Source organism: Lampris incognitus, chromosome 7, assembly GCF_029633865.1.
Source record: "Lampris incognitus isolate fLamInc1 chromosome 7, fLamInc1.hap2, whole genome shotgun sequence".
NCBI classification, from domain to species: Eukaryota; Metazoa; Chordata; class Actinopteri; order Lampriformes; family Lampridae; genus Lampris; species Lampris incognitus.
In genome coordinates this window covers 64,803,179-64,817,512 of record NC_079217.1, presented here as the reverse complement: position 1 = coordinate 64,817,512, position 14,334 = coordinate 64,803,179, and the positions used below count along the sequence as shown (strand labels likewise).

At 47.0% G+C, this 14,334-nt stretch overlaps 2 protein-coding genes across 2 annotated transcripts in view; one reads left to right on the top strand and one right to left on the bottom strand.

Moving 5' to 3' along the window:
• On the bottom strand, nucleotides 1–1,291 carry triap1 (TP53 regulated inhibitor of apoptosis 1). Its single transcript, XM_056283849.1, has 2 exons — nucleotides 682–1,291; nucleotides 1–542 (listed from the first exon to the last, which is right to left on the bottom strand). Exon 1 carries the CDS (start codon nucleotides 1,176–1,178, stop codon nucleotides 954–956), a length of 225 nt encoding a protein of 74 aa, XP_056139824.1. The 5' UTR covers nucleotides 1,179–1,291; the 3' UTR covers nucleotides 1–542; nucleotides 682–953.
• Nucleotides 1,292–1,371: 80 nt separating this feature from the next.
• supt5h (SPT5 homolog, DSIF elongation factor subunit) overlaps nucleotides 1,372–14,334 on the top strand; it is a 49,483-nt gene continuing 36,520 nt past the window's right edge. The window contains 7 exon segments of the mRNA XM_056282924.1: nucleotides 1,372–1,521; nucleotides 1,727–1,831; nucleotides 4,066–4,222; nucleotides 4,486–4,551; nucleotides 12,821–12,832; nucleotides 12,957–13,026; nucleotides 13,181–13,249. Of these exon segments, the coding sequence (XP_056138899.1) occupies nucleotides 1,745–1,831; nucleotides 4,066–4,222; nucleotides 4,486–4,551; nucleotides 12,821–12,832; nucleotides 12,957–13,026; nucleotides 13,181–13,249 (461 nt within the window). The 5' untranslated portion in view covers nucleotides 1,372–1,521; nucleotides 1,727–1,744.

The window sequence follows — 14,334 nt, the reverse complement described above, 5'->3', positions numbered from 1 at the left end:
CTTGAGGATTTTATTTTCACCATTGGTATTAATCCTGCATGCACAGCTATTAAGGATGAGCAGTCAGCTAAAAAATATCTTCATGATAGAAAAGAGACTATGATAAAATAACTGTCAAAACAGAAGTCACTGTTAATCAGAATGCATCTCAAAACCCACATTCTGCTTACATTTACACACCCTGTGACTCCACAACCAAGTTTTAAAATACATTCGTAACAGCAAACCTGATCGTTTCATATTGTCATTTTGCAACACGCGAGGATGATATGCATAAGTCCTGTGCGCTGCTGAACTGAGGTGGTTTGCGCGCACTGAAGCCCGGAGTTGACGTTGACCCAAAGGGGATGTAAGGCAAGAGCAGGCATGTCAAGAGGTTCATCAAACAAGCTCCTCCCACCACAGCTGTTAGCCTCAAGTCACCTCCGCATGGCTCACGGGTAAGGAAGGTGAGGAGCGATGCTTCCAAGACACCTCCAGTTGTCCAGAACTCTAATATCTGCGAGTTGCAAAACACTCCTCACGGCCACAACATTCGTTCCCTGGTGCCAAATATAAAAAAAAAAAATCACAATTTGAATGAATCACTGATTGGCCTGTTAGTTAAATTATAGTCACTAATTAGTGACATGAATGAACTCATCTAAATTGACAACCAGTGCAGCCAAAAACAAGAGAAACCTCGGGTCATCTCGTCATAGCCAATTACGCATTGGAGACAGCCGACCCCCGCTCTTGTGCCAAGAGTCCGAGCGATGAAATAACTGATGAAATGAGCAGGTCCGTCTCCACGCGGACCTGCTATTTCCAGTAGTGCCGGGGAGGATCTGGCGGCGGTACCGTGTCGCATCACATCCCGGTCTCCGCTCAGGATGGACTCTGCGCAGGTTCCGAGACGTGTAGAAAATTACAGGTCCTTTTTTTGGGGGGGGGGGTGCTCAGGTGTGTCTTAATCAGCTCTCTGGCTTGTCTTTATTGGGCCCCATGAACTCTATTCCGTCAACGGGGATGTCCTTCTCCTTTATGGCCTTCTGCACGCAGTGCTGGTATTTCTTGAACGTCTCCGTGCACGGGTCGCCGCTCCGGTCACCCTTCAGGAATTTCTCGGCGAACCAGCGGTTGAAGCACTGATCGTATTCCCGCTTGAGATCGGTGCAGCCCTCCCCGACGCTATTCATCGCCGCAGGACGCCTAACTCCCAGGCTCGAAAGTGAGAATGATATTTCAAACGCTGAAGCGAAACACGCGTCCCCCAAGCCAGGCGAGTCCTCCGCTCACACACTTCCGCATTGCCCCCCAACCCGGTGACGACGCCTTGACGTTTGCGATTTGATTGGCCGACGGTGGGCGTGCGACGCGGCAGTCGAATTCCCGCGAGGCGAGAGTTTGCACGGCGTCGGAGATCTCGCGGCTCTGCGTTCCTCCGAGCGGCGGACTTCCGAGTCGAGTCGAGTTTTATTTAAGAGTACCGACTGGTTCCGATCAGAGAGCGAGAGAAACCAAGGCGTTTGAAAAGCGGAAGTAAGTAAACCCCCGCGCACCCCGTTACCGTGTGATCGCATAGGTTTTCGCGATATCAGGACGCCGAAGTCCATGCTATCTCCGTTAGCCTGCTTTGCTAGCTCTTGTGACCGTTCCCCTTTCGCTTAACCGATCTTGGGTCAAGCTAGCGTGTCTAACTGCGGTGCGGTCGTGTAGTGTTTAAACTCGGTTCTCTCTTTCGCAGCATTTCCATAACCGAATCATGTCCGACAGCGAAGACAGCGACTTCTCCGACAACCAGAGTGAGCGCAGCAGCGACGGAGAAGCGGAGGAGGCGGAGGAAAACGAGGTAAACAGGCCGAACCTACAACCGGCCTGCACAGTACCAACAGGCCGGGGATGTAGCACTAGCCGCCGCACTCTCACCGCGGTTTACTGAACAGGTTGCTTTATGATAAGCAACAGTGAAATGGCCCCCAATGTAAACAAAGTTGCGTGGAACTCGGCAGCCAGATGCCGCGTGTAATAACGCCACTCAAGACCCTCAGCGAGTGCGAAGATCAGTCACAGTATTGAACTTTACCTACTACTACTACTTTCGGCTGCTGCCGTTAGGGGTTGCCACGGCAACTCATCCGTTTCCATCTCTTCATCTGCGTCTGTCACACCAACCACTTGCATGTCTTCCCTCACCACATCCATAAACCTCCTCTCTGGCCTTCCTCCTTCCTGGCAGCTCCATAGTCAGCATCCTTCCCCCAATATACCCAGCATCTCTCCTATGCACATGTCCAAATCACCTCTCTTGCTTTGTCTCCAAACCGTCCAACCTGAGCGGTCCCTCTAATATACTCGTTCCTAATCCTGTCCTTCTTCGTCACTCAGTGGAAATCTTAGCATCTTCAACTCTGCCACCTCCGCCTCCTGTCTTCTCGTCAGTGCCACGGTCTCCAAACCATACATGGTAGCTGGTCTCACTATTGTCGTGTAAACCTTCTCTTTAATGCTTGCTGGTACCCTTCTGTCACAAATCACTCTTCTCCACCCTTGCACTCTCTTCTCCACTCCGTTACTTTGAACAGTTGACCCCAAGTAAGTAGTTAACTTTAAATTGGTAATCAGTAGAAACAGGTGTGTTACATTAGGGTTGAAGTGAAAACCAGCAGGATGGTAGCTTTCCAGGAGCAGGGTTGATAACCACTGAAAAATGCTATTCAGTGCACTTGACGTGGAGCGAGAGTGTGCAGTTTAAAAAGTAGGGGTTTCACGATTCTCCAAATCTACGATTTTATTTGACTTTCGATTTTAAGTTGACAATTCGATTTTTGATTTAAACATTTTTTGCAGCACTGACGGCTATGCCATTGTTCGACTATTGAGTCTTGATTTGGAAAGATCAACAGATCATTGGTATTATGCCCTGATAAGTGTCATTTACATTTTCATATTCTTATGTAAAAAGATAGGCTACATGGTATCAAGGGGGATATAACCGTCATGTTTTTTTTGACTGTACCACACTAAGGCCATCTGGTCAAATATTTAAAATGCAATAAAAATAACTTTTTGTCACCAGTCGACATATTTGTCGTGTTGCCTGAGGTGGCATATGGCACCTCCATGTAGCATAGTCTACAACTGTAGTTTTTCTGTCAACGATGCCTTTGTTGTTGACATAAATCACAGGGAACACAAACTGTTACCGTGCCAGTGACTTCAGGGAAGCAGGAGGATTCTGTAGTCCTGTTTTTTTTCTCCGTCATCTCCGACTGTTGTTGTTGTTTTTCTTTTTTCTTCCACGTATGCCAGATTGCACGTAAGTAGGCAGGGGTGGAGAGAAAAAAACTACTGGGAGAATTGCTCAACCTGCTTTTGATTTTGAAATCGAAAGCTCATTTCTATTGAACTTTGATTTAGAATGGAAATCGTGGCGCCCCTATTACAAAGCAAATGATAACGGATGACAACAGACAGTGTAGATGAACGATAGAAAATTTAACCTTGATAAAATGGAGTTAAAAGCTGTTCTCAGTTCCAGCAAGGTGCTATACCAGATCATCCTGTCATGATGGAAAAAAAAAAGTTTTTGGTCCAGAATAACATGATTTGTATGCGTTCATAACCTGGCGACTGGTGCGCATGCAGTGATATGACACTATGACTTCTACTTTGTGTGTCTGGCCTACGTGCTAAGCTTCTATAAAATGAAGACACCTACCCGTGTTTCTTTCTTACATGTCTTAACGTATGACCTTTCATGTGATCGAGATGATCATACACCACTTTCAAATGAAAGACCGTGGATAAAAGTGCAGAAATAGAAAATGGATGATGAGCACCGAGAATTTTCCACACTTAAACCAGCAACTTGATCAAAACTGGAACCAAGGTTACAAGCACACATTGCTGTTATACAGTACACACACACTGGCCCTGCATCCCAACTCCTCCAAAATCAATGAAATACACTTGGTTTTTCGCTCCTCTGCTAGTGGAATCAGTATCCGTGCCAAAAAACCCTGCATTCCACAGGCATATACATGTTGATAAAGCAGTGAATGTGAATGTGTGTCCCATCGCAAGGAGGAGACTGCCAGTCCAGTGGGGAGTGACAAAGTTGCAGAGGAGGAAGGGGAGGACCTGGAGGATGAGGATGAGTATGATGAAGAGGAGGAGGAAGATGATGACGACCGTCCCAGGAAGAAGCCTAGACATGGAGGGTTCATCCTGGACGAGGCTGGTATGAAAGACCGTCGCATATCTCTCTCTCTCTCTCTCTCTCTCTGTATAACTACTTTCTGTCTATATCACTTTAATTGCATGTCTCTTCCTCAGTCTTTCATTGTCTTTGTCTTTTTAGACATCTCCTTCACTCTTCCTTTAAGTTTCTTATTTGCCCACCTGTTGATTGGCTGTTTATTTTTATTTTGTTGTACAAGTCAGACTGATTGTCACACTGGAACTAGATGTAACACACCTCTCTCTCTCTCTCTCTCGCTATAGATGTGGATGATGAGTATGAGGATGAAGATCCTTGGGAGGAAGGAGCTGAGGATATCCTGGAGAAAGGTGAGTATGCACGCACACATACAGTTTCCCAACTTATGATAGAAATGTGTAACTAATTTCAGAGCTGAAACTTTCAAAAGGGTACGCAGAGGAGTTTATTTACATGAAATCCTATAGTTCATGTAAAAATGTGGCTAACATTCAAGGTTTATCTTGAATTATTCCCAAACTCGCTAGTTATCCTAACAACAGACCTAAAACCTGTGACCAGCCAAAACCAGACCATGTTAAGAGAGTGACTTGTTATAAATGCTTTTGACCTGTAAAACCATCCACTGTCATTTGACGTCGAAAAGACATATTCCAATGTGTCTTCTGTCCACTTGTTCTCAAGTGCCAGTTCACCGGGCATTCTGTGGTGCACAAAGCACAATTTTACGTGGAGTTGTGACCATGCTTCGAAAGAGTGGTAGAATAGACATTTCATGTATAGACCACAACAGATAGGAGACATTTAGTCAGTCGGTGCCGAGACGTTATAAGACAGTTACACATCTTAAAGCATAATCTCATCTGTCTGGGTGGGTGAAAGCCTAAACCAAATTTTCCACTTAGTGGTACAGTAAAGTTAATCTTGAATCTTGTATGATGTTAAACACGAACACACTGCAAGTCTTTATTCAGCTGCCATTGCAGACGATGGTCGGTTGCTGTATTGACCAGTAGGGCAGACCATGACCTCCAGACTCATTGTAGTTAAATATTTTGTGTTGACATGTTAAGGATATGGGTGGCATGATGGCGAAGTGGTTAGCGCAGTCGCCTCACAGTAAGAAGGTCCTGGGTTCGAGCCCCGGGGTAGTCCAACCTTGGGGGTCGTCCTCTGTGTGGAGTTTGCATGTTCTCCCTGTGTCTTTCTGGATTTCCTCCGGGTGCTCCGGTTTCCTTCCACAGTCCAAAGACATGTAGGTCAGGTAAATCGGCTGTACTAAATTGTCCCTAGGTATGAATTTATGTGTGTGTGTGTGTGTGTGTGTGTGAGCCCTGTGTGATGGCCTGGCGGCCTGTCCAGGGTGTCTGCCGCCCAATGACTGCTGGGATAGGCTCCAGCATCCCTGTGACCCTGAGAGCAGGATAAGCAGTTCGGATAATGGATGGATGTAAATAATTTTCTGATATGCTCAAAGAGGTTAATGTGGGGTAAAATGGCAGCTGTGGCAGTTATCCACCCTACACCACAGTTAGCTGTAATAGACCCCTAGCATGCTGAACAATAAACTTTTTTTAATGACCTGAGGCCACAGGCAACAGTGGATTTAATCAAAGTGCGTCTCATGTTCGGATGGCCATGGCCAAGGTTAATGTTTTATTTAAATTGAGTCCAAAGATCCGAAATTGTGCTGGTTTTATCTGTAATTACATGGTTCTGTTTTTCATTTGTCCTTGAAATTTGAGGGTTATTTCTAGAGATGCACCGATTTCAATTTTCCCGACCCATTCCGATTTCCGATTTGTTAGTAGTCTGACCTGCCGATTCCCGATTTTGGCCGATTCCGATTTTTTTCCCCTAAGAACAATAATTGACAGCAAACACAAACATTTTTGTAACTTCCAAAGCTACGAACCCCATAATTTTCCGCGAAATTATTTTGCACTTTTCCTTGTGTGTTGAGATCGGTAGCATGGGCTGCTGGCTTGCGGCTGGCTCGTTGCTCTTTTTCCCCGCAGTTTTGGCTGCCTTGCCTTTGTTAGCTTCATCAAATTTGGCATACTCACCGGGGTGGTGGTTTCTTAAGTGTCTGATTAAGTTTGTGGTTCCAAACGTTTTCAACATTAATCCCCCGCGTCTTATTTTAATCTTGCATGTGTTGCAAACTGCGAGCTTTGTGTCTTCTTCATCGACGGTGAAAAATTTCCACACTACCGACATTTTGGCTTGCGTGTGTGAGTTTGCAGCCCTGATCTGTCTCGCTGCCTCGGTGTGCGTGCAACGTCACGTATGCGCCATCGTGCGGCGCATGCACGTAGCCCCTAACTGATCGGCACAGAATCGGATATATGCGTCTGACCGGCCGAGCACGAGTCAAGGCCGATCAGCTTAAAATCGGCCGATTCCGGTCGCGTGTCGATCGATTGGTGCATCTCTAGTTATTTCAATTGATCATACACTCTGTGACGGTATAGCCAGATAAGGCTTTGTTTGACACACGCATCCTGTCGAGACACGGTGGGGAATTTGTTAGTTTTTAAAAAGAAAGCAATGATGGCGGGTGGGGGGGTTCTTTTGGGATTGAGATTATTGAGTTTGGTGGCTTTTGTTAATTTTTAAATCGTTTTACTTCGTTGAAAAAACTCTTTTGGTTTACAGACAAATTTATAGATCAACAAATTGGGTTAAATCTTTTATTGTTAATCAGCCATACAGACAAAATGTTTTTTTTTTATTTCACTTTATCACTTCAATTGGATAAAAATATTTATTTGCGTACATTGCTGATGTACCTGATTGATTCTAGATGGTGGTAGCGTTGCTTTCTTGGGTCTACGCATGTTAGCCCTCTAGCATGTCTCGAGTTTGGCCACATACACTGCATGGCCAAAAGTATGTGGACACCCTTCTGATGAGTGCATTTGGCTGCTCCAGCCACACACATTTGTGACAGGTACATAAAATCATGGAGGCTTGGAGATGTTTAGGAGAGATGGAAGTGGAGTTTTTAATTAGACTGTTTAACACAATCGTGGAAAGTGAGAGGATGCCTGAGGAGTGGAAAAGAAGTACACTGGTATCGATTTTCAAGAACAAGGGCGATGTGCAGAACTGTAGCAACTACAGAGGTATAAAGTTGACCAGCCACAGCATGAAGATATGGGAAAGAGTAATAGAAGCTAGGTTAAGAGCAGAGGTGACGATCAGCGAGCAGCAGTATGGTTTCATGCCATGAAAGAGCACCACAGATGTGATGTTTCCTTTGAGAATGTTGATGGAGAAGTATAGAGAAGGCCAGAAGGAGTTACATTGTGTCTTTGTGGATTTAGAGAAAGTATATGACAGGGTGCCGAGAGAGGAGGTGTGGTATTGTATGAGGAAGTCAGGAGTGGCAGAGAAGTATGTAGGAGTGGTGCAGGATCTGTATGAGGGCAGTGTGATAGTGGTGAGGTGTGCAGTTGTAATGAAAGATGGGTCCAAGGTGGAGGTGGGATTCCATCAAGGATCGGCTCTGAGCCCTTTCTTGTTTGCAATGGTGATGGACACGTTGATGGACAAGATCAGGCAGGAGTCTCTGTGGACTATGATGTTTGTGGATGGCATTGTGATCTGTCGTGAGAGTAGGGTGCAGGTTGAGGAGAGCCTGGAGAGGTGGAGGTATGTACTGGAGAGAAGAGGAATGGATGTCAGTAGGAGCAAGATGGAATACCTATGCATGAATGAATGGGTGGACAGTGGAATGGTGAGGATGCAAGGAGTTTAAATACTTGGGGTCAGCTGTCCAAAGTAACGGGGAGTGTAGAAGACTGTTGAAGAAGAGAGTGCAGACAGGGTGGAGAAGAATGGCAGGAGTGATTTGTGACAGAAGGGTACCAGCAAGAATTAAAGGGAAGGTTCACAAGATGGTTGTGAGACCAGCTATGTTATATGGTTTGGAGACAGTGGCACTGACGAAAAGACAGGAGGCGGAGCTGGAGGTGGCAGAGTTGAAGATGCCAAGATTTTCATTGGGAGGGACGAAGAAGGGCAGGGTTAGGAACAAATACATTAGAGGGACAGCTCAGGTTGGACGGTTTGGAGACAAAGCAAGAGAGACAAGATTGAGATGGTTTGGACATGTGTGGAGGAGAGATGCTGGGTATATCGGGAGAAGGATGCTGAATATGGAGCTGCCAGGGAAGAGGAGAAGAGGAAAGCCAAAGAGGAGGTTTATTGATGTGGTGAGAGAGGACATGCAGGTGGCTGGAGTGACAGAGGAGGATGCAGAGGACGGGAAGAAATGGAAACGGATGATCTGCTGTGGCGACCCCTGACGGGAGCAGCCAAAATTAGTAGTAGTAGTAGTAGCATAAAATCAAGCACACAGTCATGCAATCTCCACAGACAAACATTGGCAGTGGAATGGGTCGTACTGAAGAGCTCAGTGACTTTAAACGTGGTTCTGTCATACGACGCCACCTTTCCAACAAATCAGTTGGTCAGATGTCTACCCTGCTAGATCTGCCCCTGTCAACTGTAGGTCTGTTATTGTGAAGAGGAAACATCTCAGCGCAACAACAGCTCAGCTGTTAGGACACACAAGACCACAGAAGGACCGCTGAGTAGAGCGTAAAAATCATCTGTCCTTGGTTGCACCACTCACTACCGAGTTCCAGACTGCCTCTGAAAGCAACCTAGACACAAGAACCATTCGTCAGGACCTTCATAAAATGCATTTCCATGGCCGGGAAGCCGCACGCAAGCCTAAGATTGCCATGTGCCATGCCAAGCGTCGGCTGGAGTGGTGTAAAGTACACTGCCATTGGACTCTGGAGCAGTGGAAACGGTCTCGGGAGTGATGAATCATGCTTCACTTTCTGAACATCAGGTGGATGAATCTGGGTTTGGCGGATGCAAGGAGAATGCTACCTGCCTGCATAATGCCAACTGTAAAGTTTGGCGGAGGGGGAATAATGGTCTGGGGCTGTTTTCATGGATTGGGCTTGGCCCCTTAGCTTTAGTGAAGGAAATGTTAGTGCTACAGCATGCAGTGGCATTCTAGAGAATTGTGTGCTTCCAGCTTTGTGGCAACAGTTTTACAAAAGGCCCCTTCTTGTGTCGGCATGACAATACCCCCATGCACAAAGCGAGGTCCATGAAGACATGGTTTGCTGAGTTTGGTGGGGAAGAAATTGACTGGCCTGCACAAAGCACTGACCCCAACTCCATCCAACACCTTTGGGATGAATTGGAACACCGACTGTGAGCCAAGCCTTCTCCCCAACATCTGCCTGACCTCATTAATGCTCCTTTGGCTGAATGGGAGGGAATCCTTGCAGCCGTGGTTCCAAAATCTAGTGGAAAGCTTCCCCAGAAGAGTGGGGGCTGTTTTAGCAACAAAGGGGGACCAACTCCATATCAGTGTCCATGATTTTGGAATGAGATGTTCAACAATCACATCGGAATCAGGAACACTTTATTTGTCATTTTGTTTCATGCACGCCCCCAGCCCACAGCAGTACATCACAGACAAAAACACATCCAAAAACTACAAGAACACACATACCCAAACTAACACATATCAAAACTAAACAAAAAAAAATCACTGTCCAAGGGAACAAACGCCAGCCAGGATGACTGTCAGAACTGGCGGTCTGCAAGGGCTAGTAGTTAGCTTAGCCTGCCCTGCTTCCACATCCTGTCAGACCGACCTCAGCGTTTCCTTTCTGGGCGCAGTTCCAGGCAGGGGCCGTGGTCCCTGGGCCCACCGGACAAAGCAGACCAAGCTCTCCCAGCCGATCCAGCGCCAGCTCTCCCAGCCAGATAACCTCGACACTCCTCACGATGACATACAACACCACAGTCAACACCAGGTGAGGCCGCCGCCAGACTGCCCTTGGTGTTATCGGAACTACCAGTCTGCATGGGCTAGCAGTTGGCTTAGCCTAACCCGCTCTCCCAGCCAATCCAGCACCAGCTCTCCTAGCCATCAAATGAAGACAAAACTTAGACGTGGACAAAGACACTGCATGGACGGTACTGGGTGAGGCTGCCGCAAATGTGAATTCGTGCCGCCATCTTCCCACACCGGTACTGGGTGAGGCCACTGCAAACGCGAATTCGTGCAGCCATTTCCCCTCACCAGAAGCGGAAGGAATATGAGTGATGTTAGGGTGTCCACGTACTTTTGGCCATGGAGTGTAACTGTCTGAGGTCTCCTTAATGTGTTCTGCAGAGACTGATGACACCGACGACATGGCCATGACTACGTACTGGTTTTTATCAGTAACCAATTGTGTCCATGGATGTTTTTAAATGTTACACACAATATTTCTCAAAATAATGAATAATAATACTGGCAACAGCAGGTGGCTGATATAGGTAAGCTAGGCTAAAAGCTTGTCCACATGCTGCTGACAGTACAAGATGCAGAAGCAGTGTCTGACTGTGTTTTCTTTGTCCCGTTGATGTTCCTCTGTCGTGCATGTCCTCTTTCTTCAGTTAACGGTAATTTTCCTCCAGATACTCTTCTATTCCACCGTTGTTTTATTATAATTCCATGATGTATTCTCAGTTTGATGGGACATCAGTTCATTCATTTGACAAAGCCCAACATCCCTGTTTCATTGCAGTTAATTCATACCGATGGTTTTTGTATTAACATCATCCCATCTCAGCACAGCTTGTATTCGTCCATGCGTAGAATGAACGAAGGAAGCACAGAGGGCAAATTCATTATTGGCTCCTATAGAAGCTGAAATGGTTGAGGTCAACTTATTAGCTGGCCACAGTTAAGTGTGGAGGCAGAAAACGGCGTTCTTATCTGGAACGAAAGGGCACTCGTTCCTGAATATCGTGTCAGAATCAACATGGAAGCCTTTCCTCTGTAATATTTCAGGCGTTTTGCTGCATCTTGCATATTGTCATATTTGACCACTGCGGAAATTCCACTTCCTGAACTGCTTGACTTAAAAGGGGATTTGAGGGGGTGTCCGGGTAGCGTGGCGGTCTATTCCGTTGCCTACCAACACGGGGATAGCTGGAATGAATCCCCGTGTTGCCTTCGGCTTGGTCGGGCATCCCTACAGACACAATTGGCCGTGTCTGCGGGTGGGAAGCCGGATATGTGTGTGTGTGTGTGTGTGTGTGTGTGTGTGTGTGTCCTGGTTGCTGCACTAGCATCTCCTCTGGTTGGTTGGGGCACCTGTTCAGGGGAGGGGGCGGGACTGGGGGGAATAGCGTGATCCTCTCACACGCTACGTCCCCCTGGTGAAACTCCTCACTGTCAGGTGAAAAGAAGTGGCTGGTGACTCCACATGTATCAGAGGAGGCATGTGGTAGTCTGCAGTCCTCCCCGGATCAGCTTAAGCCTCCTACAGACTGCAGGATTTTAGCAGTCCTGTAAGTTTACTGCAAGCCGCACTGTGTGATATGGATCTAATAAACTTGGGTACTACATCAAATGTAATGTATGTAGACTGTACGATGATAACACTGTTGAAATGCAGGCTACGACGCAAGTCCATAAAAACGTCATCAGCGTGCGTGCCGCATCGGCATTCGTCATCAACCTACACTGCTGGTAGAGCAACATGACGCCAAGCAGGAATCGAGTCCTTTCAGTAGTCGCCACAGCTCGTTTTGTTGAATCCATGGCATTTGGGTCACAGATGCTAACAGTGTGTTTGTTTGTGTTTAGCGCCAGCAAAGATTCTGCGCGGCGTTGATCAGTGCGTCATTTCCTGCTGCATTTCTATTGGTTGGTCAGTAGACATAGGTGGTAGCAGCAGTCACATTGTGAGATGGTCGTCCTACATCTCTGACCCAGGTTATCTTCGGTAGCAGGACCGTGATAACGGCCGTCTTGGAACCTGTCTCACAGTGCGACGTAGGACCACTGATTTGGAGCCACGACCAAAGATATCGCCACATTTAGTCATCTTTCTTCTGAGACAGCCCACATCACACAGTCTGAAGGAGGCTTTAGGGGGTGGAGCAGCGACCGGGATGGCTCGAAAGAGTGGCCGGATACAATTGGGGAGAAAAAGAGGAAGAATCCAAAAAACAAAAAAGGGATTTGAGGCCCAGCCCTGCTAGAAAGCCTGTGTTGCTGTCAGGCTGACTGAGTTTCTGGGCTCGACAAGCTCCAGAGGCTTCAAATCAAAAACGAATCGTAAGAGTTGGGCTTGTTGTCAGAGAAGCGCTGTTCATTAATTGCTCAGTCTGTCTGAAAGCAATCTGTGTTTTGGTAAGTAACCTCCAGAGAACCAAGTGTGACCATTTGCCCGACCCTGCTGCCTGTTGGACGACTGTTTCTCTCAGACTAACTGATGTGATTGACGCTTGTCATGGCACATGTTTTATGCATTAAGTCACTAAAACACATACCCCCCCTCCCCCATGTTGCTGTTGAGTTATTATTGGTGTGGTCATCATTAATATGGTCGTCATTAATATGGATGTCATGTCTTTGTTATTTTCCCATCATGCCTCACGGTGCTGCCCGTCCGTGCTCCACTCCAATGACTGTCACTCCTCTCCTTTTCACACCTTCCTCCTCCATCTCTTCCCCCTCTTCATTTTCATGCTTTCTTCCCTCCTTCCTCCACTGGTCCCCCCCCCCCCCGACTGACCGAGCAGAGGAGGCTGAAGGTAAGTTGGAATTCTGCTCATGTCAAGTAAAGCTCACTGAAAAAGATTCACTTCTATCAGAACATTCTTGTTTTGTTGTGTGTATTTTCTCTCTGCACTCATCCCTAATCTCTCTCTTTCTCAGTGTCTAACATAGACCATGTGGTTCTGGACGAGGACAACTCTGGGTCCAGGAGACTGCAAAACCTCTGGAGGTGACCGACCTCCCACTGTTACCAAACTATCTCTGCTCTCTGTCCATATTTTTGCAGATGAACTGATCTTTCTGGTGTACACCTATCATCAGGACGGCGTTGGTTTAATGGATTCTAGTGTTTTAAACTCTGTATGTGTGTGTGTGTGTAACAGAGATTCCAGGGAAGAGGCGCTGGGTGAATACTACATGAGGAAATATGCCAAGTCATCTGGAGGAGAGCAGTGAGTATTTCCCCTCCTCTAACCAAATAATACCAGCTCTCACACTGAAAACCATGTCCCTGTCTCATCAGATCTACTACTACTACCACCACTAGTTCTGGCTGCTCCCGTTAGGGGTCGCAACAGCGGATCATCTGTTTTCATTTCTTCCTGTCCTCTGCATCTTCCTCTGTCACGCCAGCCGCCTGCATGTCCTCCCTCACCACATCCATAAACCTCCTCTTTGGCCTTCTTCTTTTCCTTTTCCCTGGCAGCTCCATATTCAGCATCCCAATATATCTAGCATCTCTCCTCCACACATGTCCAAACCATCTCAATCTTGTCTCTCTTGCTGTGTCTCCAAACCATCCAACCTGAGCTTTCCCTCTAATATACTCGTTCTTCAACAGATGATTTAGTGGAAAAAGTGCACCCCAGTTGATAAATACGGTAGTTCACAAGCCGGTCGTGTTCATTAGCCTTACAGTTTTAATTTGGGTCCGTAGTGGTTCTGTAAGTCTTTCATGTTTCCCTGCCTTGGGGAGGCTGTAGTGGTGGCATGGTGGTGCATTGGTTAGCACGGTCGCCTCACAGCAAGAAGGTCCTGGGTTTGAGCTCCGGGGTAGTCCAAACTTGGGGGGTCGTCCCGGGTCGTCCTCTGTGTGGGGTTTGCATGTTCTCCCCGTGTCTGCGTGGGTTTCCTCCCACAGTCGCATGACATGTAGGTCAGGTGAATCGGCCCTACTAAATTGTCCCTAGGTGTGTGTGTGTGTGTTGGTCCTGTGATGGACTGGCGGCCTGTCCAGGGTGTCTCCCCGCCTGCCGCCCAATGACTGCTTGGATAGGCTCCAGCGACCCCGCAAGAGCAGGATAAGCGGTTTGGATAATGGATGGATGGAGAGTTAATTGGTTGAGAGCTGCATCTGGTTGTCAGAATGAACTGCTTTTCTTTTAATGGAAGTTTCCTGTTCCCTACCAGCTTATACAGCTGCAGGTAGAGTAGATAAAGCAAGAGTTCACCAAGAAACAAGTCCAGTTTAATTGTACCAAGACTAAACATGTCCACTAGTTTAAAAAGTTAATTTATGGAGGTTAAGTGCCACTCA

What these genes read in the sequence shown, in the direction of transcription:
- triap1 (XM_056283849.1), bottom strand. Translation starts at nt 1,178, where the DNA reads ATGAATAGCGTCGGGGAGGGCTGCACCGATCTCAAGCGGGAATACGAT.